We start from the raw sequence: 21,751 nt of genomic DNA, 5'->3' as shown, positions 1-21,751 counted from the left end.
TAGGCTAAGCTCTTACTGGAGGGTTGAAGGTATCCTGTATACAGGTGCTATAAAATGGCCTTATTGTCCCATCCAGACCTTACAAGTTCTTGCTCTGAAAGTACTCTAAGCAAGCAGAAACCTTGCGAGATTTACTTGGTTACTACAAGGACAAGTATGTTTGTGTGTCTCCTGCTCTACCACTGTGTAGGTACAAAGTACAGTGGTTAGGCTGTAGTGCTGTGCTCTCACCATGGCTGCAGCTGTGGCAGCGGCTTGCGCAGCCACAGCTGTCTGGTTGGCCTGGTGTTGGGCGGCCTTAATCTTGGCCTGCAGGTGGGCCGGGGGGTGGAAGTACTTGCACTTCTCGCGGGAGCAGCGGCTCTTGATGTAGTCCATGCAGACGGTGACCGTGTTGTCGCTGGTGTCGATCATGGGGCTGTCGCTCGGGTGCGCGAAGCGGCAGTCGGTCTCGCCCCGAGCGCAGTTGCCCCGCTGGAACTCGCGGCACACCTGGGAGCAGGAGAGGCGGGTGGATGAACACACACGCACAGATACACGAGCACGCAGACGTACGAGCGCACAGATGTGGACAGACACACAGATGTGAGCATGCAAAAAGAGAAAACAAAGAAATACACACTGAAACATACTGTGAATGCGTGAGCTTTCAGGAAGCAACATCAGTCAGAATCACTGTATTCACCAAAAACAGCAAAATATTCATTGCACTGACTGAATCCAATTCCATTTATTTCTTATCATCCTCTGACTGTACTGCATGATCACCCAACTAGCACAGTAACTCAGACAGGCATCAAAAATCTTGATGACAATGTTAGATTTCTTGATAATATTTGACGTTTTGGTGTATGACTGTTTTGAAAATGAGAACCCTTATACATATTTTATTACAAGCCCTCAGGCCTTTTCACACCAAGTCTGACATTTTTGTAAAATAAACATATTATGTTAAAACATATATACGTTTCACACACAGTCTCCTGAAAAACTTTATATTCTTAAAGATGAGAAGCCAGTTCATTCTCTACACTCCTCTTTTGTGTGAAGTACCATAAAATTTTCATTGCCGCTGTTATGCAAAAGGAGTAGACTGACAAGCAGGACAGCAGGTTCATAACTAAAAGATAACAAATGGCATAAAAAGTAAAGACAGCTTGTGACAACCTGAATGGACATTTGGTTTGTTATCAGTCTCTGTTGATACATATTCTACTCTCCATCAATCTCTATTTAGAGTGGAGGAGGTTAAAAGAACACATACATCAGGAGAAAAATAAACTATGTGATATTAAAAGCAGGCAGAGGCTTGGAAAAAAACCCAATATAAACATATCCACAACAGAGAAAGAGGTATGTTCAAAGGTTTTACTTTATTCTGCTGCAAATCTTTTCTGAGGGGAAAAAAAGAAACCAGACTTGTGTGAAACGTTCATGTGCATAAAAATTGAACTTTTTTTTTTTTTTAATAACAGACTATAAATTAGCCTAAATTAGACTCGGTATGAAAAAGCCTTAACACAATGTAACAAAACTACAACGTGTGTCACTGTGGAATCACTGAACCAGTCAGTGTTCAACTGCTCAAAGTCCTAGGCAGAATCACAGGGGGATCTGCTTTTGACTAGCACGCACACACACACACACACACACACACACACACACACACACACACACACACACACACACACACACATAACAATCACATGCAACATTAAAGCAACACATACACATATGCAAAAACACTGGTGCATACACACACGTGTGCACACACATGCTGGCAGTGTGTGGGAGTGTATACGTGTCTCAGAGGGATACTGTTTCATTAGAGCCAACTTCATTCAGTTGCTAAGTGATAGCACTCCGAGAGAAAAACACATACAGGCACACACCTACGCATCACCTCCAGGTATTGGGGAGATTATTGTTTATCTTTATAAATGTAGTAGAAAAAAAACTCCCCTCTTGTGCACTGTTTCACAATCATCAAGCTATTCCCATTCAGAGTAGTTTGGCAAACTAAACAACATGGAGATGGTTGAAGTAATTGTCCCAGTCTAACTGCAGATGTCTGGCCAAGTACTAGTTTGTGTTGAGCTAATCACAGTTTTTTCACATCATATTTCTGATACAAGCCTTATTTATTTCTGTAACTGTTTACACAATCAGGTAAGTATCTCCTGTGGTAACCAAGGAGAAACTACACATACTGTATAATTGTAACTACTATATCAAAACTATTATATCCATGAACTTGACTGGTAAATTCTCTGTAGACATAAATGATACTCATTAGCACCACATATCTATTGCATCTCTCTCACAACCATAATCACAGTAAGATGTTACCATAATTACACTTCATGACCTCAAAGAGAACATTAGCTATGATTAGCTGTCATGCTCGTTGTGTCTGAGAGACAAAGGGGGAGGACTGTGATTGGGTGGGTCACCTCCAGCTTGTCGGTACGCAGCAGTTTCTGGCTGGAGGAAGAGCCGGCGGTCACGGAGACAGGCGGGCTGCCGGGGACGATAACGGGGGTGCTGGGCAGGATGTCGGTGGGCACCAGGCCCATGCTGTGGGACATGGGAGTCAGGTAGGGTGTGTAGCTCAGACCTGCGCTGGAGCCCAGGCCCTGGCTGACTGGAAACGTCTGCTGTAGATGGAAAAGAAAACCAATGTTTATTTGAGCAGCTCCTTTAATGTTGTCTTTAATATATTCTAAATTTCTTGTCTTGTTTTAGCTATTTTTCTAATCTTAATTAAAATGGTCAGGATAGGAATGAAAGATATTGTAGAAAAACAAAGTAAAATGTAAAATAATGGATGTAGGGACAGCAAAAAGGGGGGGCGAAAGGCAGGAAGAGGGTATAGAGATGGAGAAGAGGGAGAAAAAAATAGAGGAAGGAGACACTGGAGACAAATGAACGCAGAGTGGTGGGTGAGAAAGATGAGAGGGAGAGCTGGGGGAACAGAGAGGAATAGGTTTATGAGAAAAAAAAAGTGGAGCGAGAGAGGGAAGTGAGGGTAGAAACAAGAGAGGAGTGTTTTTTTTTTTTAACCTCTATGTATCCTGGGAAGATTTTGCTGAGCGTGCATGTTCTTTTGCAAGCTACGCCTAGCCTTACGTCGATGCAGTTAAACACGTTTGCACCTGGCAGCTGCCCAGTGCAACCACAGTCTACCGCTGACTGCTGAGCAACTCCCAGAGAGCAGCTGGAGAGTCTTGTGCTTTGCTCAAGGGCATTTCGACAACAATTGTGAGAAGAAATTCACGAGGTCCTAGCTTGAAATGCAATCTGAGAACAGGCTGATAAGGGAGGATGGATGACAGAAAAGTATCCATTAGAAGCCTGTATAAATGTACTGTAACAGACTGCATATTTTCTAAATGAATCACGCCCCGCCTAGAAGTTAAAGATGATACCAACACCACAACACTGAGCGAAATTATATTGGCATGAGTAACTTCATGTGTTTTTTTAAGATTTTTAAGATTTTAACAGGAGTAGAGACAAATTTTTTACAGTGCAACATAACAACGCCGCTATTTTCGCAGTGAGTCATGCTGGATTGCCAGTCAATTCCCATGGCAGCGAAGCCAGCACTAACCACAGGTTGCATGGTGGTGCCGGGGATCATGAACTGCATCTGCTGAGCCAACATGGCCGCCGCTGTCTTCTGCTGGATCAGGTTGTTTCGCCCGTTGATCTCCAGTTGGGTCTTCAGGTGAGCGGGTGGGTGGAGGTATTTGCAGTTCTCTCGCGTGCAACGGCCCTGAGCGATGATAACACAAGGTGGAGAGGGGGGAGAGAGGGAGAGAGAGACAAATAGGGTCATTAACAGTCTTGTCTGAAAACTTGAAGTCTCTGATCAACAGAATGAATTGAAAGCAGCGATCTTTTGATAATAAACCTGACTGTGAGCAGGTTGTGTGTCTGCCTGAGGACGTGGCAGATACGTGGGCATTGATTTCAACACAGACTCCAAAACATCGAGTGCTTGAAGGCAGCATACATATTCATACTTAGAGAGTGTGAAACATATAAAATTATGAGAGCTACACATTGAGGAATGCTTGTGCTCGTCCGGTGGGGGTAGCGAGTAGCTCTCGGCTCTGAGTAGAAACATTGTTATGAAAGATGATTATCAATTTCTGACTTTGCTAGCTTGTTAATTCTGGCAGGTCTTGGTCTTACCTGCACCATGGACACTCTGAAAAGCCTGTGTTCATTGCAGACATGGAAATGAGGAAGGTAATTGTAGACAAAGGCTAGAGTGGTAGTTCTGAGTCTAGCTATCTAGCCATCATGACTAAATCTCTGTAGCTTTTTGATGGACGGGTCATCCAGTACTCTCTGTGGAAATGCAAATGCAGGGACGGTGGGGTCGGACTTACTGAGACCCTGGTGGATGAAGGCAATTACACTGTCAACCCAGAGGCTAATGGCAAACACAATAATCCAATATGGATCCTCACTGCAGAGCTTATTGCGAGGAGAGTGGGTGGAAGAAAGGAGGGAGGTCAGGAGGGAGTGACAAAGTGAAGGGTAGAATACAGCGGTGGGGACGATGGAAAGGAAAGGTTAAGGAGAGGAATGGTGGAAAAGATGTGGGCAGAGTGGAGTAATATGAATTAGCACAGAGCGGAAAGGGGGAGATAACCGAAGGAGGGCCGAGAAGACAGAGGGGGAGGACGTGACATGGCGGCACGTCTTGGTGAGTGTGAAAGAGGGCAGAGGGAAGTGAGCTAAATTAGACCCAGTCTGACACGAGGAGGTCCAAACACCCCTTAACTCCATGACACAGAAGAGCCACATCACAGTGGCCTGATTAAGTTCCTCTTCCACAGAAAACTGACAGCTCTGCCACCACAAAGTGAGTGGCTATGACCGAGTTTAATAACTCAAATGCTATTTCAAGTCCTGAATCGAACAGACCAAATGACAACATGTCACCAGACAGACACTTACATATGTCTCATATACTGTGGATGCAGTGACCTGTCTTGTATTTGACAGGATGTGGGACCTTGGCTGTATGGTGCAGAGATTTGAGGCAACTGACAATGAACCAGAAGCTCAAGTCAAGCAGGAGGATATATCAATAATATATCAATATCCTGATATGATTGTAACTATTGTCTCAACAGTTGCTTATATTGTGTGTTAATATGTTCGAAAGCACACACACACACTAAAACAACAAAATATTGATATTGATAGTCATGGTGAAATATTTAGTGGTATTTGGTTTCGTCAGTACAGCAAGTTGAACCAAACTTCTGGAGGCATCCAGTAAAAGAAAAAAAAAACATCAATAAAACAATACATTATTCTTATTCTCTATTCTTAGTAAAGCACATAACTGGAACACATCCCATGAGTCATGATGCAAATGAACAAAAGTATGATATGGATTATTTCTGTTAACAAAAAGGCTTGAAAGCCCAAAGTGTTACTCAACGTGCTACAGGAATTTGAAGTAGCTACTCAACCAGTTCACCTCTATACGGCCACGCTGACAGCTTTGCTTTTCTACGTTAAGTGGGCAGGCGAATGGAGAAGAACTTTTAATCAAGCACAGCTGAAGGTATAAGCTTGGCTCCCAGTGTAAATAACCAGTAATCTTCGAATCTCATCAAAGGAAAAACTAATAAAACCGAACAATCCTTTTCTCCTTGACAGATATTAAAGACGCCCCACAGAGAATCAAAACCACTGTTGGTATTGTCAGGATTACTCTTCTTTCAACTGATTTAAAGCTGCCTCAAGGGATATTACATCTGTAGACACGACACGCTTCTTTGCTATTGTTGGTTTCACACTGATAAACACATAGATATGTTTTCCTTGTGAGAGACATACGCTGGTGGCACAGGTATCAGATAACGGGTTCGACATTCACATAGACACTGGAGCGGCTCTGTAATGGTGAGAGTCACGAGTCAGACAGGACTGACCTCCACACCCCGCTGTTAACGCTGCAGCGAGCCACTCATAACCACCCCCCCTTAAGCCCACCCCACCCACACACACACACACACACACACACACACACACAAACACACACACACCCTCCTTTGCAGTTCACATGCACAAAATCACACCTGCCCACACATATGCATACTAAAATCGCAGGATCACAACAAGCACCGCCCACACACACATGCACACCGACACAAGCATACATGCGCACAGAAACACGCACTGATGCACACAAACACGCTAACAGATCTGCTAAGCCCCGTCCAGACCAGAGGAATAATGTTAGCTCTGAGCCCCGCAACCAAAAACCTCAGAGGTATCAGTACTAATTGGAGCTTTATGCACTGCCTCCAACACTGGCAAAAGGTGTGTGTGTGTGCTATATGTGTGTCTTGTGTATCTGCATCCATGAGGGAGAGAGAATGCGTAGGCAGGTGTAACAGTGCATGTGTGTGTGCAGGAGAAACTGTGTGGGCGGGTGTGACTCTGTGTGTGTCAGAGAAAGGGAGCTGGTGCTGAAGCTGTGCTCTGGACGGCGTCCCAAACTGAGTCTGCGGGGAAGCGCAGCGTCACCATAGCGCCCTGCGGAGATCACAGACTCGGACGGACACAAATAAAGGCGCACGCACGCACGCACGCACGCACGCACACACACACACACACACACACACACACACACACACACACACACACACTCCACAGACCCTCGCTACTCACTCTGTCAGTTATGCAGACTTTAAGTGAAGCCATTAAGTCCCTTCTTGCTCCATATTCAGTTCATCTACAGCCTGTGAGGGACACATGCTTTTTGCAATTGCTCATCATTATTCCCCATTTAAAGTGATGAGGTAAATGGTGGTGAAGCTACTTGGGAGAGTGTTTCATAACGCACAGGCGCTGTCGCACTAAGTGCAGGCCTTGGACTCGTAAAACCTTCTCCTTTCATCCTGTCAAACTTTGTTTGAGAGCCTTTTCTCGCTGATGTATTCATGATCTATCACAGCATTGTGCCTGGTCTTCGCATAAATTAGGTTTGATTTGTCTTCTGTCTTCTTTTGTGTCTAGTTTGGAGGTGGAAGAAGCACATAAATGAAGTACCTTCGCTAGAGCTGTCATGCTAATGGAAATTCCAACACTATTTAAAAACTGTGAAAAAATTCAATGCAGCATCCAATTATATAAACAATAATTATTGCAGTAATCAGAATGACTTCAAAAGGTCATATACACATACAGAGGTGTCCACACATCTACAATGCTGTTGAAATCTGAAATTGTAACATGTCACACTGTGATTTGCCCTGTTTGTTCATTAGTGCTAATACTGAAGTCAAACTTTTCAGCACTGGTGTGTGTGTGTGGGTGTGTGTTGCTACAAAGGCCACAGGAAAACCACTGGCTTGTGGGCACCTTTTCATGGTATCCAGTTTTCTTGACAGAGCCATGATCACTAGTAGGTACAGGTAAGAAGATGAAATACAAGCCAGGAAGATGAGTTTGAGGACACCAAATCAGACACTAAGGTACAGAGTATGAACATGCTTTCCAAGACTTAGCTTCATTTAGACTCCTGGCAGTCTCAGTGCCTAATAGTGAAGAGGATATGGATTGCTATAAATATGGCTAAAGCACATCTAAATGGCTGATGCCCTTTGGGGGATGTTAAAATGGTAAAACACAAAAGAGGAGATCAGTTCATTTAGAGGAGTTCCAGCTTAGTTTAGACTGGAGATATGAGGTCAGGTAGTCCAAGGCTATATTCTGTGATAATCCTCTTCTGGAAAAAGGCGTTCCAGGCATTCACAGCTGTCATCAAGTAACAATGTTGATAAAAAAGCTACACCCCCGCGCACACAGAAAAATAATGACACATTCATTAAACTCAGGGAAGTGTTAATTTATTGGAACTGTGCACAGCAGTTAAAAAGCTTTCACCCACATCACGTCTCTCTGATTAGCTCCGAGTAAGGGTGAAAATCTAACATCTGCTTGATGGCAGAAGTAATTCTTGCTTTAATAAAACATGGTACAGCCAACTGCAAAAACTGCCTAGTGATGGCTATACATAGCAATTACAGTACATTTGAAGCATGCGATTAATGCTAATGATCGTCAATGAGTGGTCCAGGCTGCAGTTTGAGATAACATTTCCCTGCCACACTTGTGGATTCAAGGCACATAAGATGAGGTAAGCTTTGTGGAGACGCAGCACAGCATCACATATAAAAAAGAGAAGTGCTTATGGCTCATGGTTTAAGCAGTGAGGTTGTCCACCGACGCCACAATGACTGTGCTAAAAGGCAGCTTGCGTGGCTGATGACAATGCTGTGCCATCATCTGGTTTCAGACCTCTATCTTTTTGAGAGGGTGGCAGACACACACACACACACACACACACACAAACACCCACGCACACACACACATGCAGAGTGAGCGCTCTGTGCCTTCTGTCTAAGCCACCCACTCGGAGCAGAGCAGAAATCCATTCATTGCGGGCATTGCCTCCGAGCAGCCGTCTATGAAAAGGATCTTTGAAAGCACCAAGGCACCTCTGTGATTCACGCACCAGCCGCCGGTGTGTAGCCATAGCTACACGGTGAAATTATACCTTTCAGTAGGGTCGCTCACATGGCAACCTCTTATTGTAGCCTGCACCGTTGCCCTTGTGTGTATGAAATGCTATGATCCATGCTTTGGGATATACTAATAACTGCTTTGATTCAGATTGGATAATTATCTCCTTGCGTCGCAGTGAAAAACGAACAACGGCGGAGGAGAGATCAAAGATAAATTATCGGTTGTTTTCACTTGACACAGATCCTCAGTCCAAGAGCTTAAAAAATGAGACATTACTGCTGGCACGTTCTTCAAATCCCCACGGCCATCGCCAACAAGAACCCACTGATTGTTTGCCAAGATTCCATATAGTAGTAATATCAATAAAAATGTGTTCCACATTAGGGTTGATCCAGGGGGGGAGGGGATAAAGGCAGCTAATTTCATAAACAGATTAGGATTACATTCACCCCTCCCACTGAGACTCCTTCAATTGTTTTTAGTTCTTGTAATTGGGGCCCATTAATTACATCTAGCAACCTTTTCTGGAGGAAAACGTCTTCATTTTTTAATCAAATTTTTCCTTTTACCAACACTGTACAGAGACTTTTATTTTGCCATGCGCATTCCTTGATATTGGCTGCCACTGATATTGATGATATGTGAACCTTATTCTGCTGCTTTTAGTCAATTTGGATCATATGCTAGATGTCAGTTAGTCCATTAATATTATGGAAAAACAATCAATTAATGTTTAAGTTTGTTGAATATCTTTGCATTTTGAGCTATTAATTGGGATTAAACAAGCAGTCAACTTGGGCACTGATTTTTCCCCCGACATTCATAGCCTAAATCGCGACTATATTAATCAAAAAATAATCTACAGATTAATCTATAATGAAAATATTCGCTAGGCGCAACCTTCAGCTATTTATTCTTGTTGTCATGCTTGGCATCAAACAGAAGAAAAACTCATTTCTCTCAGCACTCCGCTGATCATGCTCCAAATCAGACACAGGCACACAATGTTCAGCTGACAAAACTTTAGCGAAAGGAGAGAAAAAACAAGGCAAACATTTACCGCAGTAAACACACAGGCATGAGAACACAAAAAACCCAATTCACCCAAACAAAGTGGCGGGTTCGGTTGCTGAGGAGGGTACAGCATTTCTCCTGCCCAAACACGACAGAGCTATCGCGCTGCAACACTCCAGCTACTGCCCACAGATACACGGAGGGAGGGCTAAACAGACAGAGAAACACTTCAAGGGAAAACATCCTTTCACCATATACATTTTAAACTCACAGTGACCTACTTCTTTCTTTGTACTTTTGTTCTCATCTAATAATCTTTTCTGTGTCTGCTTTGGATGTCTGGATATCTTTCCACTGTCAACAGACGTCATTTAAGAATGAAAAAATTCATAATGGCAACCAGACACAGATGGACAAGGAGTATCTGGCTATCTTGTGAGTCAGCTGTACCCTGTGAGTGCCTGATTCATTGCTAATGTTAAAATTATTTACTACTGTTGCCCCCCCAAAGCTGTGATAAATCCCTTAAAGCAAGAAAAATCTGCCTGAAAGTGAAATCAAAAGCATTTTCCCTGCAATTCCTACAACGGTTACTAATGCAATTACAGCAGGATAATCAATATATTGAAACAAGAGCTATTATTAACTTACAACCCCTCCTGGAACTGGCCCTGAGTCTTAGAGACATAATTAGCCCCACCCTCCATGAAATAACATAAATTCACAGGGAACACTGGCCCAAATGGTCCATGTATAACTGGCATTAGCATCCCCTGCCTGGGCTTTACCCTGCCAGCTTCATCAGCGGCAGAAACCCTTTTCCCCGACCCCCCACCTCCTTCATCAGTCCGGCTGAATGGTCAGAGTGATGACTGTTGTGTGTCTGTGGGTGGCACAGACACAGAGAGCCAGTCTTCCACCCCCTCGGCAGAATAGCGCTTCAGTTGTGGGCCCCTCCGTTCACCACTGTAACATTTGCATTTTGCCCTCAATGGGCGCTCTATCCTCGGGCCTGCTGGAGACAGAGAGTGGCTGCCTATAGGCTGCAGTCGACAGAAGAGCTGTAAATGTCCTCGTAAAGGCAACTGGAAACGCGCCTTTATATTACACCCCCGTGGTTCCAATCGCCCTTAATAGGGAAGCTAGCGCCCTGGTGCTTATCCAAGATGGATACACTCGAAATGAGCCATTGCTTTTCTTTCCCACATCAACACTTCAACCCAGGAAACAATATTGATGATTTACGTAGTGTCGAATCTAGGGAATCTGGGATGTGTGTGTGCATGCGTTCCTCCATTAGGCCTCCTTTTCTTCAGCGGCACAGAGAAGCTGGGAGGGCTTTACATGTCTGATCCCCCGTGATGTCTTTCTAACGCTAGCACAGCACTCAGTGACGTGAATGGTGGCAGTGTGACTGGCAGTATTGGCAGACTGCGATCCAGAAAAACCAATCAGGGAGGGAGATAATGGGAAAAACAGCTTAAAAGATGTAGAATCAGCACTACACAGTGCAGTGGCTACTTGTGACAGCTGACTGCACCATCAAGGCTTTGGCAGTGGAACCCTAAAGGTCAGAGAAATGGGATTGTGAGTACAAGTGTTGCTGGTCCAAACCTTCAGGCAGATCTAGCTGATTCTAGTAAAAAACACAGCATGCTGTAAATTCCAAGTAAAATACCCACATAGGCAACTACTGCAGATCTTGTTTGTAGTGCTAAAATTTGACTGGTACAGCATATCCCAAAGCATCTAGTTTTTGGATGGCTGTACCCTACAGAGGCACTGTAAAAAAAAAAAATCTTCTTCCCCCCCTGTTTATCCGATTGTCCTTCTCAGTGCAGAGAGGAGGAGGGCCTCTGTGAGAAACTGACACTAATTTTTCTGACACGAAGCCTGTGATATGTGTAATCCCCTTAGAGCATAGTCGAAGAACCTGTTGTATCCCTGCTGACCAGCGAAGGAGGGGAGAGGACGGTGGGGGTAGGGGGGGACAGACGCTTACTCGTTCTCCTTGTCTTTCAGTGTCCCCTCATATCTCTTTCTGTTCTATCTCCCTCCCTGCCTTGTCCTCACAGTGTGGCATTTACATCCTGCCATTAACGCTATGTCATTTGCATTGTTGAGAAACATGCACGACTCATGCTCGTCCTGTAGCTGGGTGTTTTGTTTACAGATATTTGTGGCTATAAATATCCAAATAAGAGAATTTCTTGGCCCACATCACCTACTGGAGCTGATCCTGAAATCATCACTTTCAGGAAGTTATGCCTCACCTCCACAATCCGAAAAGAAGAAACATAAAAATTGGCTTTTCCATTTTCACTACTTTTTTTTTTTATCTTAACATTTTAGTTTTGACCCCAAATCCTCTGCATATTATGCCTCTCCATTGGAGGTCGCTATTAAAAAGAACTAGTCTTCTTGTTGATAATGTCTGCCTCTTTTTCCCTCCTTTCTCAGTTTCCTCTGAAAGAATCTCTTTTCCAGGGGCACTAACAGCTGGTTATGGGTCAGCCTGTAACAGGTCACAAGGAAACCACTTTGGTGAAAGCCCCTCAGCTACGAGACACCAGCAGGACGGGCACTCCAGTGCTCAGAAGACCGAAAAAACAGCACAACCAATGATCCCAGCACCCGGTAGAGTAGCGAGGCGATGGATGCACATGGACAGGGCTTCCCTTCATCCTCACACACACAGAATGCTCCCTCTTAAGGATCCTGTTTTGTTTTTTGGGGCTCTAATGGATCCGTTTGGACTAATGGATCTGTTTGAAGCTGCGAGGCTCCAGGACACCAGGAAACACTGAAAATCCATTATAAAATGATAGCCAAAGGCTTTTTGCTTACATTTGGGCTGGTAATGGAGAACAGGAATCAATGGTGAACAGTGGATAAGAACAAGTCATTTAAATGTAAAACCGTGGTGGTGCTTCATCTCATATTTCCTTCCCAGCTCTGATTAGACTGTGATCAGCTATATTTGGCCTAGCTATTAAACTACAGTACAATTAACAATAATGTGAGTGAATACAAACAAGAAAATACCCTTAGTGCAAAGGACAGAGACCAGGTAATTTGGAAACAATAGTCTACACACACACACACCCACACACCCAGACACACACACACCCACACACACACACACACACACACACACACACACACAGACACACATAAGACTATGTTGCCTCAGCAGTAATTAAGTGCCTTTGTTTCTCCAGCTGTAATCCCACAGATGGAGGAGTGGTACTGCTGCTGACACGCCTGAGATTACCCAAGGAGAGAGAGAGGAGGAGAGCTAGGGAAGAGATACACACAGACGGGGGGAGAGTGGGATAAAGGTGAGATAAAAATGTGTTTTTTCCCTCGCTTGTTTGTCCTGGGATGCTCGGATCACAGGAATCTTTCTCCCACAGGCTGCTAAAGCAAACACTCCCACCTCCGATGTAAGACGGGTAATAAAGTGCTGATCGTGTGTCCACACCCAAGTATCTAAAGCAATGACTGTGTCCATTTATCTTGTTTTATATAACATCATTTTAACATTTCATTAAAAACCACTTCGTCAACAGAGAGGGCACTCTGTAAAAAGCCACTCTTCATTAAGTTCCTTAAAGTGATTTTATATACTAGTGTGCCTAAATTGTCTGCAGGGTGCACAAGATATTCTTTTAAGAGCTGTGATACATGCTTAGTGCAGGTTATGAAACAACTTTTTGTTCATCTGTCACAGCAGTTGACGGATTTCAACAAAGGAGCTTTCATGCAGTCGTGCAGTAGAAAAAAGGCAAAGGCAATTTAAAAGTACAAGCCAAAAAATAAGGTTATCAGCTTTCAGGTGAATGCTGTGGTAACTACCCACACTGGATGTGCGTGTTTCATTGCTATAAAAGATTTTTTCTTTTCAGGGAGGTGATGGTCAAAGTGCGTCTGCGGTGGCACTGCTGTGGGGCACCTGCAGAGTCCAGGTCCCCGCTGCTAATCCAACTGGAGGCTGGAGCCCTGCTTCGGTTAATCTGATCATCTGTGACCTGCTGAGACATGAAACCCACCCTCTAGAGCTCCTCTAATCTGCGCACACACACACACACACACACACACACACACATCCACATAAACACATTTAGGGGTGCAGGCATGCAGCTGACAGGTACGCACATAAACACCCATGACACATGCGTACAGCATATTTGAAGTGAAGCAACTGTCTCGCTTTCCCACACTTCTACAAATACACACCCTCAAGAAAGGCTCAGCTATGACAATGCCACCTCTCAGGCTGTTGATAGGTGAGTCATAGCTAAAAGACTGAGGCATTAGCCTGCTTTCACAAGCTGTCACTTCCCTATGCTGAGAAGATAGATCTTGCCAGCTTTACACCGATATGACAGCAGGCTTACAGCCAACTTTAACTAGCCACAACTGAAAGATTTCATAGAAATAGGTTACATGATGTTGATGCCCTAGTTTGAAAGGAACTGTGCCACAGCCCCAAGAGGAAGCAGCAGAAAGCCAGTGGGCCTTATTTTAATTTCCTAATTTTACATTTGTTCACAGATACCTCAATTTCAATCACTCTCCAGCGATCAAAGTCGCCACAGCTCTGCGGCGTTCCAAAAATAACACGAATCCACTACAAATGCTAATGAGAGAAATTAAACAAAACAATGCGAGAAACTAAAGGAAAAAAGGCTAGCCTACATCTTCTTTCCCCCGCTGACACTATCGACCGCGTGTCAGAGCGTGTTGAGGAGTTGTGTAAATCCATAAAACAGATAAAGGAGGATAATGAGATGGAAGGGAGAGAGCAGATCTATTCATCAAAGCCTCTTTCTAACACACTCAGCAGATAGGGGCAGAAATGTTGTATGGCTGCTTACTCTCCAGTTTGGAGATTAAAGCTTTGGTTGCTGAAAAAAAAAAAAGAAAAAAGTTGAGAGGTACAGGTTTATAATTCAAACGACACAGATTCTGGAAAGCTCAGTTACTCAACTAAGAAATTACAAGCACACTAGTATTCCAGTTATGAATCTTATCTTGTATCTTTGATCATATTCCAGATATAACACCTCACAGTTATTAAAATCCCTGTCTACGGTTTTTAAACAGGCTTGTGCAATTTCATTTTGCTATATGCAACCGAAGGGGAATAAGGTGCACCGTGGCCTGGATCGGCATGTTGTTTGTTGGTTGTGATGATGAGGCCTCCAAGGACGCTCGCTCCCAGTGGGCTGAAGAGACTCTAAACCCACATGGAGATGATGAAAACAGTCCTCATAAGGTTGAGAACACTGAGGTAGAGAGGGCTGAATGAGTGCTCATACTTGGTTATTGTAATAAGTGCCCTTTGGTCAAAGATGAGATCAATAAACCAGGATACAGTGATTCAAACACTCTTTGAGCTGCAGGGTGTGTTTTATCCTTAAATCGTCTGATGCAGGTAAACATATTGATCACACTGTTCACCCATCTCATCATCCTGTTCTTTTTCCTGTTTTCTCTAAGGTAAGCCACGGCTCTGTGGAGTGAATGAGTCAAAAAGGCAGAGAGAGAAAGAGGAAGACTGAGTCCCAGTCATAGCTATGGAAATGCAAACAGAACAGGATTAAGGAACATTTTTTTGAAGCAACATCTGTTTGTTGATCAACCATGAAATACCTTTTTTGGTCAGAAGAAAGCAAGAATCACTGACTACCAGTATTAAGTGTGTCTGAGCCATGCAGACATTACACCTGACGTTTTTCCTGCCTTGGTTGTTTTAATGGTTTGCAACAGCAAATGCAGTGCCAAATTATGCCCCCCATTGGTGCCACTTCTCTTTCCCTCTCATCCTCCTCTCCCTCCTCTCCTCTTCATTCCCTCGCCCGCCATGGGTCCTCCCCCGCTCTGTGATGGTGCGCTCTGCCAATTAGTGTCCCCCACCTGTCGCCGCGGGTCACTGGTGCAGGCATCTGCTGGGTGCGAAATTGGCCATCTCACTTTCGTCCATGAACTTTGCATGGCCCCCCCTGCCGGGCCCAAACACACACATAGATACACTGCCATGACCTGAAGTTGACCTTAATGGTATGGCCACCCCGTGTGGTAGGGGGAAAGGGGGGAGGGGTGTGACACAAGTAATACCTCTAGCTTGGACTGGGCATTAAAAACTGTCCCTACTGGAATAGTACACATTACCATGCATGCTTCAACAGCTTGTATTCTTATTCTCAGTGACGACGTCACCATGTTCCCAGATCTCGGAAATAACCTTGGTGAGTACAGTGTTATTATTCCTTGCAGCCAAAGCTACACAAATAACATCTAAGTATCCTTTAATAACAGACATCAAGTTTTATAGTTGTTGTGGGAATTTATACTGAGCTCAGCTAAACAATAGAGGCATCAATAGAGCATCATTTAAGAAGTGGTATCAAATCGGAATTAGCAGAGCCTGTATTGTTGTGAATGTATGAAAAACATTTACAACAATACCCAGCTTTCCCTCTAACTAGACAGCTGTAAGCCTTTCATTCACTAATACAAGAGCCATTTACACTGACTCCAAGACTTTGATCCAGACAAGCTCTATCAAATTACTCCAATTTGGAACAGCTACGCTGTAGCCTATTAAGCCTGATGTTTTTTGAGGAAAGTTAGACTGTAATAACCTCATGGCACCGACTGCAACGGCAAGTATTGTTTTGGGTAATCAGTCATTTTATGCCAGACACACCTACATTATCTTATCAGTCAATAATCAAATGAGATAAATGACTGCCTCTTCATTATGTGTATGGTGAGGGAGTAGATCAGAATTTAAAGTTAGTGCTCAGGAGGAAAGCACCAGCTTTTAAGAGCTATTTTTTGCAACGGTGGTCTCCATTCAGCTCGTCAGTACCTGCAGCACGGCAGACAGCATAGGGAGCATTTCGCAAGGAATTATGGCAGGTCCCGCTTTTATAGCGCAGTCCATCACTGCCACTCGTCAAGCCTGAATGGGATATGAGTCAGAGCACTTCTAAAAGAAAGAAAGAGTTCACATAATGCACACTCCATTGTCACTTCCACATGCTTTTTAGCAGGCAAGCCCATGTCAATCACTGTCAGTGCAGTTTATACTCCTCACTTTATTAACACAGAATAATTTTGATACTGACATACCGACATACTGTATAGTCTTAGATGTTTTCGGCACTGACACGTCCTCACAGGGGACTTGGATGTCATGCTAGGCCTGGTTCACAACAGCCTGTTTGACACAGACCAATAGTCATTTAGACAAAAAAGTGGAGGGAACCCATTCTGGTGTAGGGCCCCTAAAGATTGCATTTCTGTTGCCTCATTAGATGGAGCCAATTAAGAAGATCTCTGTCTCATTATAAAGGCTGGCCCCTGGGAGACAGCTGGGCCTGTCTGTCTAACTGTTTGTAGCTCCCTAGGTGTGTGTGTGTGAGTGTGTGTATGTGTGTGTGAGAGCTGGGGGTGGCTGGCTGGGAATTGTGGAGCATCCTGAGCTGTGTGTCTTTGTACGTTTGTCCATTTTATAATCAGAGGAGAATTAAAAGAAGCCTGGGGAGCAGTCAAGACATTTCCTAAGCAACTATTAATTTCTATGTTTAATATGGGCCAAAGCAAACGCCATATGCTACTCTACACTGGCAATATGACAGACATATAGTGGCAAGTAGTAGTAGTACTCTCTAGGCCTTCAAAGGGAAAAAAAACACAAGGCTTGAGCTTATTGTTTTACAAAAATGATGCATTTTTTAATGCAAGGTGGAATTCGTCTGAAAAAAAGCAGACAAATGAATGCTCCTCTCAGTAGAAATTAGATTAGAACAACCTGAGTATGTCTCTGATGAGTGATGATGAAACTACTATCAATAATTAATGAGACCAATACTAAAGGTCAAGCACACAGCAAGCCTCCTGCCTGACTCGCCATAGATCTGCCTTCAGTTTTACTGCAGAGGTGCTCACAACAGCAGTGACTACTGCAGCAGTAAGGGAGTTTGAGTCCAGCTGGCTTTGAAATCACCAAATGTGAGGATGGCATTGATTCTGCAGCACTGATTTAAGTTGCTGTTTTTTTACAGAGAGAGACAAAAAAAATTGCAGAGAATCTTGTACTTTATCAGCACTGTAGGCAGCAGAGCGAGATGGGAAAAAAAGGATGACTCAGAGGTAGTGGGTGGATTGAGACCAGGTGAGACACTGGTACAGCAGATGGGCAGATTTTCAGGGCTCAGTCTCTTCATCATGTTGCGGGCGGCTCATTGGGTGACAAACACCTACTTTTCAATCTGATATTAGACAACAGTAGTGCCATACATTTTCTGTTTTATAGAGTAGAACAAATGGAGTGAAAGTTCAAACCTGGACCTCCATTATAAGATTAAACAAAGGCTGCAAATTAGCAAAACTGCTGCAGCATCTCTGATCAATACACTGAAAGGGCTGGTATTCTGTTACTAAACCTATGTTTTGACTTGCATGACATGAGTCATTCAATATTATTAGCATGGGAAATGTAACACAGTTGTACATTTTTGTACACACACACACACACACACACACACACATATATATATATATATACACGTAATAACAATGATCTCTAAATGCAGTTTAACATGTAAGTTAACGCCTGATATTTTGGTCTATTAAAGCTAAACTCTGCTTGTTCTCCTCTTTCTGATGTCTAGAATTTTCTCCCTTGATGTTAGACACAAAAGTGCCTTCGCATCTAGCACTACGCAACTATTTTCAGTTGGCTCTGTGTAGTATTTTAGTTTGGTTGCCCACGTTAAAGAGCAAAAAATGTTCACCAAAATCCCTGTTGGTAGAGGACAACATTTGCTACCAAAACAGAGTCTAAACATTGTGAACCAGCCGCACAGACGGCACTCCCAAGTGAATAAACTGAGGTTTCACACATTCTCAATAAAGCAGTTTAAAAGACAAAAACAAGAAATATACAAAAGGAGTATTATGGTAGTGCTGCGTTTTCCTGTAATATTTGAATATTCTAAGAATTGTGTCGACAGTTGTTTTTGACCAGCTCTGCAGCTAGACCCAGAGGGCGACAGTGAAATGTGGGGATCACAGCAGACTCTCTCACTCCCACACACATACACATACAGACACACAGATGTGGGTCAGAGCAGTGGCCCAATTAAAATGTCAACCCTACAGCATCAACCTCTCTGATCAACAGCAGCACAGCGCAGTACTGCAGTGACACCAATAACCTTTGTAAATGTTTATCACAGGTTAAATCAGTTTATACAAAATGATACGATATGACAACACATGACCTGTCAAAGTGATCAGACTAATAAGAAATACTAAATATGGAACGTGAAAGTCTGACAGAGAAAAAATATGAAATATGAATGGCAATTTAGTGATGAAACTCAGCTCTTCATGGCTCAAGAGCAACTATTACAAATGATGTTGACACACTGGTCTATTACTGAGGTTCAATGGTGGTTAACATGCTTTCATTTAGACAGCATAAATGTTTTTGTGGTTTTTCTTATTGGTGTGACAAATTTCCAGTGACTACATAGGACTGACTGACTAACTGGGCCTGGGTCATGAGACTTTTAACAGTGATTTAACTTCCTCCTCCTCCTCTCTTATCTCTTCCTATCCCCGACCTTTTTTCAGATCAGTTAGACTGGGGCTGTAGTGGGTGAAATCACATGGATCAAATGAAATTTGGAACGGTTTGAACTGAGAGGACAGCGAGCGTGCGTGTGTCTGCGTACGAGGAGGCCTGTGTGAGGAATGGTAGCGGTGGGGGTCTCCCAGGGGCTCATCAAAGCATGCCGCGTCCACTGCAGCCCCTCACGTTAAGCTCAAGTCAGTGCCTCATTGTGTCTGTGTGAATGACCCTGGGGGAACACCAACTCCCCGCTGCGCCGCATACATTCCCCTCCACGTTTGCTCTGCCCAGGGTGTGGCCCAGTTCGAGAGGATTACGCAGAGGAATGCGGCCGAGCCCATCTTTTAAAACAAGAGAGGAGAAGGGGGCTGAGGCCATGGGCATAAAGTTCATGTGCGCTGAGGCTTCCTAAAGATCAAAAAAAAAAATGCAAATGCAATAAGCCCTGAGGGAGGAAGTTACAGTTAAGTCGGAGGAATCTCTCAACTTTAAAAAAGCGGCCTTTGGTAACCATTAGCATTTCACTTCACTGTCTGGTGTCTGTCTGGAGTGGCGGCTACAGAGTAACAAATTAACTCAAGGTCAAAGACACTTTCCCACTGAGTCACAATACACTGACAGTTATTTAAAATATGTTGCTCTGACTCCCTGCTTGGCTAGATCTGCCACCTGCAGACAGGAAAACCCTCTTGCCCCCACCTTTATTTCTTTACACCATTGGCTGAATCACTGCTTCTCAATTTCATTATTCGCTAAGCCATTCAAATATTACCACCTTCCCTTCTTTCCATGTTCCCTCGCTTCTTTATTTACTAGTTTCAGCCATCCCACGACCCCAAAAAACACTTTTGCTCTTTTGAAGCAGAGTCCGGATTAAGATGTTCTTACCAAGAGAGGGAAACCAGGGCACCTCGCCCCCAGGGAGACTGCACAGAGTCTGTGATACAAATGAGAAAACACCACACACCTGAAAGTAGCTTCTATTGTTTCTCCGGCTTCACCACTTTCTCTTTGACACACCGCAACATGATGGAATGTGATAGTGCCAGGATGGACCAGACTATCCCCCACCTCTCAGACTATTGAAGCTCAGTCAGGCGTGGAGGTCACCTGGTAAAAACTGACTGGTGCAAAGAAAAACGTGGAGAACAAAATTTAAACAGCCCATCTTATCAAGCATCTGATCTGCTCTGTAAAGAAACCTTGACACATTCGTGTGTCTAAAAACTCTCTCTACTATGTGACGTGATTTGAATGACAATCCCTCCATGAGCTGCTTATTTTTAGTCTCATTTTCTGCTTTATTTACAATCTTCCTACGTGTATTATGTCATATTTATGTGATGACAAGCAGTCACAAACATAAACTGAGACAAACACTCTGGACGTGAGCAGTCCTGTACTGCAGAGGGAAGAAATATAACCCAGCCGGCTTGGTCAGAGACAGCACTAAAGAGAAAGAACTGGAAAAGTGGTTAAATAAGCATTAACAAAAGGCCACTGTCAGAGGCACGGCCAATGTGACATCATCACATGACTGGTATGATTGCATTTACTCCATTACCGTAGGTATTCTCGCTCCTTTTCCACAGCCCCCTTCACCACTCATCCCAGGTTTCTATGATCACAGTGCAACAAGTATCAAAGAGCTTAAATTAAATGGCTTCAACCATGACACATCATCTGCTGGAGACTCAGTGCTGCCTGTATTGATCATCTGACACCTTCTGCATTAAACAATGTCTAATTAACTCATGATAATATATTTCTACATTCAAACCATCTCCCTGTATGGAGGTCACTTAATGTTGCCAGAACTACAATCTACTTCCTGACATTTAAATGCCACATTGTGCCTGGCAGCCACCGTACCTGTCTGCACATGTTTGCTTTGCATGCAATTTCCCTAATTCAAAAGATAAAGCAGAGACAACCCTCAAATGTATTAGAAAGTCACAAAATAAACATACCCGAACACTACTGATTTGGACTACTCTAGAGCAGAGCTGCACGATGACAGGCTCCATTGAAAAACTGTTGACATATCTGTACAATTCCCACTGCTCCTCCTGTTGTTGAGGTCACCACTGTCAAATTTTCATGTCATATCTCAATGGAAATGGATGATACCTGGTAAGCTGTCTCATGTCTACCAACCAAATGTGACTACAGCATTAGTTGGACAGAGATGAAGCAGCTTGTCCTATTTTGAGAGATGACAAATGTAGCATAGAGAGACTATTTCTAAAGCCTTCAGTGCGGAGCAGGGGCACAAAAAATAATCCCCCAGACATTACAGTATAGAAACACTGAAAGCAGCACAGTGGAGTTAGGATGCTGTAAGCCTTATGATCGAGAAACAAGAATGATTCCGTGTCATCATTCGTCCCAGGCAAAGCGCGCAAACAGAAAATGCAAAACCGGGTACTTCAGTTGCCGTTGTCTTCTCAGGTCATTCGTCTGCTCCAGACGAATGGAACTTGTGCAAATGACTGTTTGGCTACCTCCCAACCGTTTGAC

At 43.7% G+C, this 21,751-nt stretch overlaps 1 protein-coding gene across 17 annotated transcripts in view; it reads right to left on the bottom strand.

The window, feature by feature from the left end:
• The window catches only part of mbnl2 (muscleblind-like splicing regulator 2), a 50,484-nt gene that overhangs the window by 15,149 nt on the left and 13,584 nt on the right, over positions 1 to 21,751 (bottom strand). For 16 of the 17 annotated variants that reach the window (XM_051065963.1, XM_051065967.1, XM_051065965.1 and 13 more), the window contains 3 exons: positions 3,614 to 3,778; positions 2,454 to 2,657; positions 232 to 492 (listed from right to left, as the gene is read on the bottom strand). In XM_051065963.1, coding sequence (XP_050921920.1) covers positions 232 to 492; positions 2,454 to 2,657; positions 3,614 to 3,778 — 630 coding nt within the window. The remainder of the gene's footprint in view (positions 1 to 231; positions 493 to 2,453; positions 2,658 to 3,613; positions 3,779 to 21,751) is intronic. The other variant, XM_051065962.1, reaches the window with a different exon arrangement.

Source organism: Lates calcarifer, linkage group LG7_2 (assembly GCF_001640805.2).
Source record: "Lates calcarifer isolate ASB-BC8 linkage group LG7_2, TLL_Latcal_v3, whole genome shotgun sequence".
NCBI classification, from domain to species: Eukaryota; Metazoa; Chordata; class Actinopteri; family Centropomidae; genus Lates; species Lates calcarifer.
This window is presented reverse-complemented; position numbering and strand designations above follow the sequence as displayed.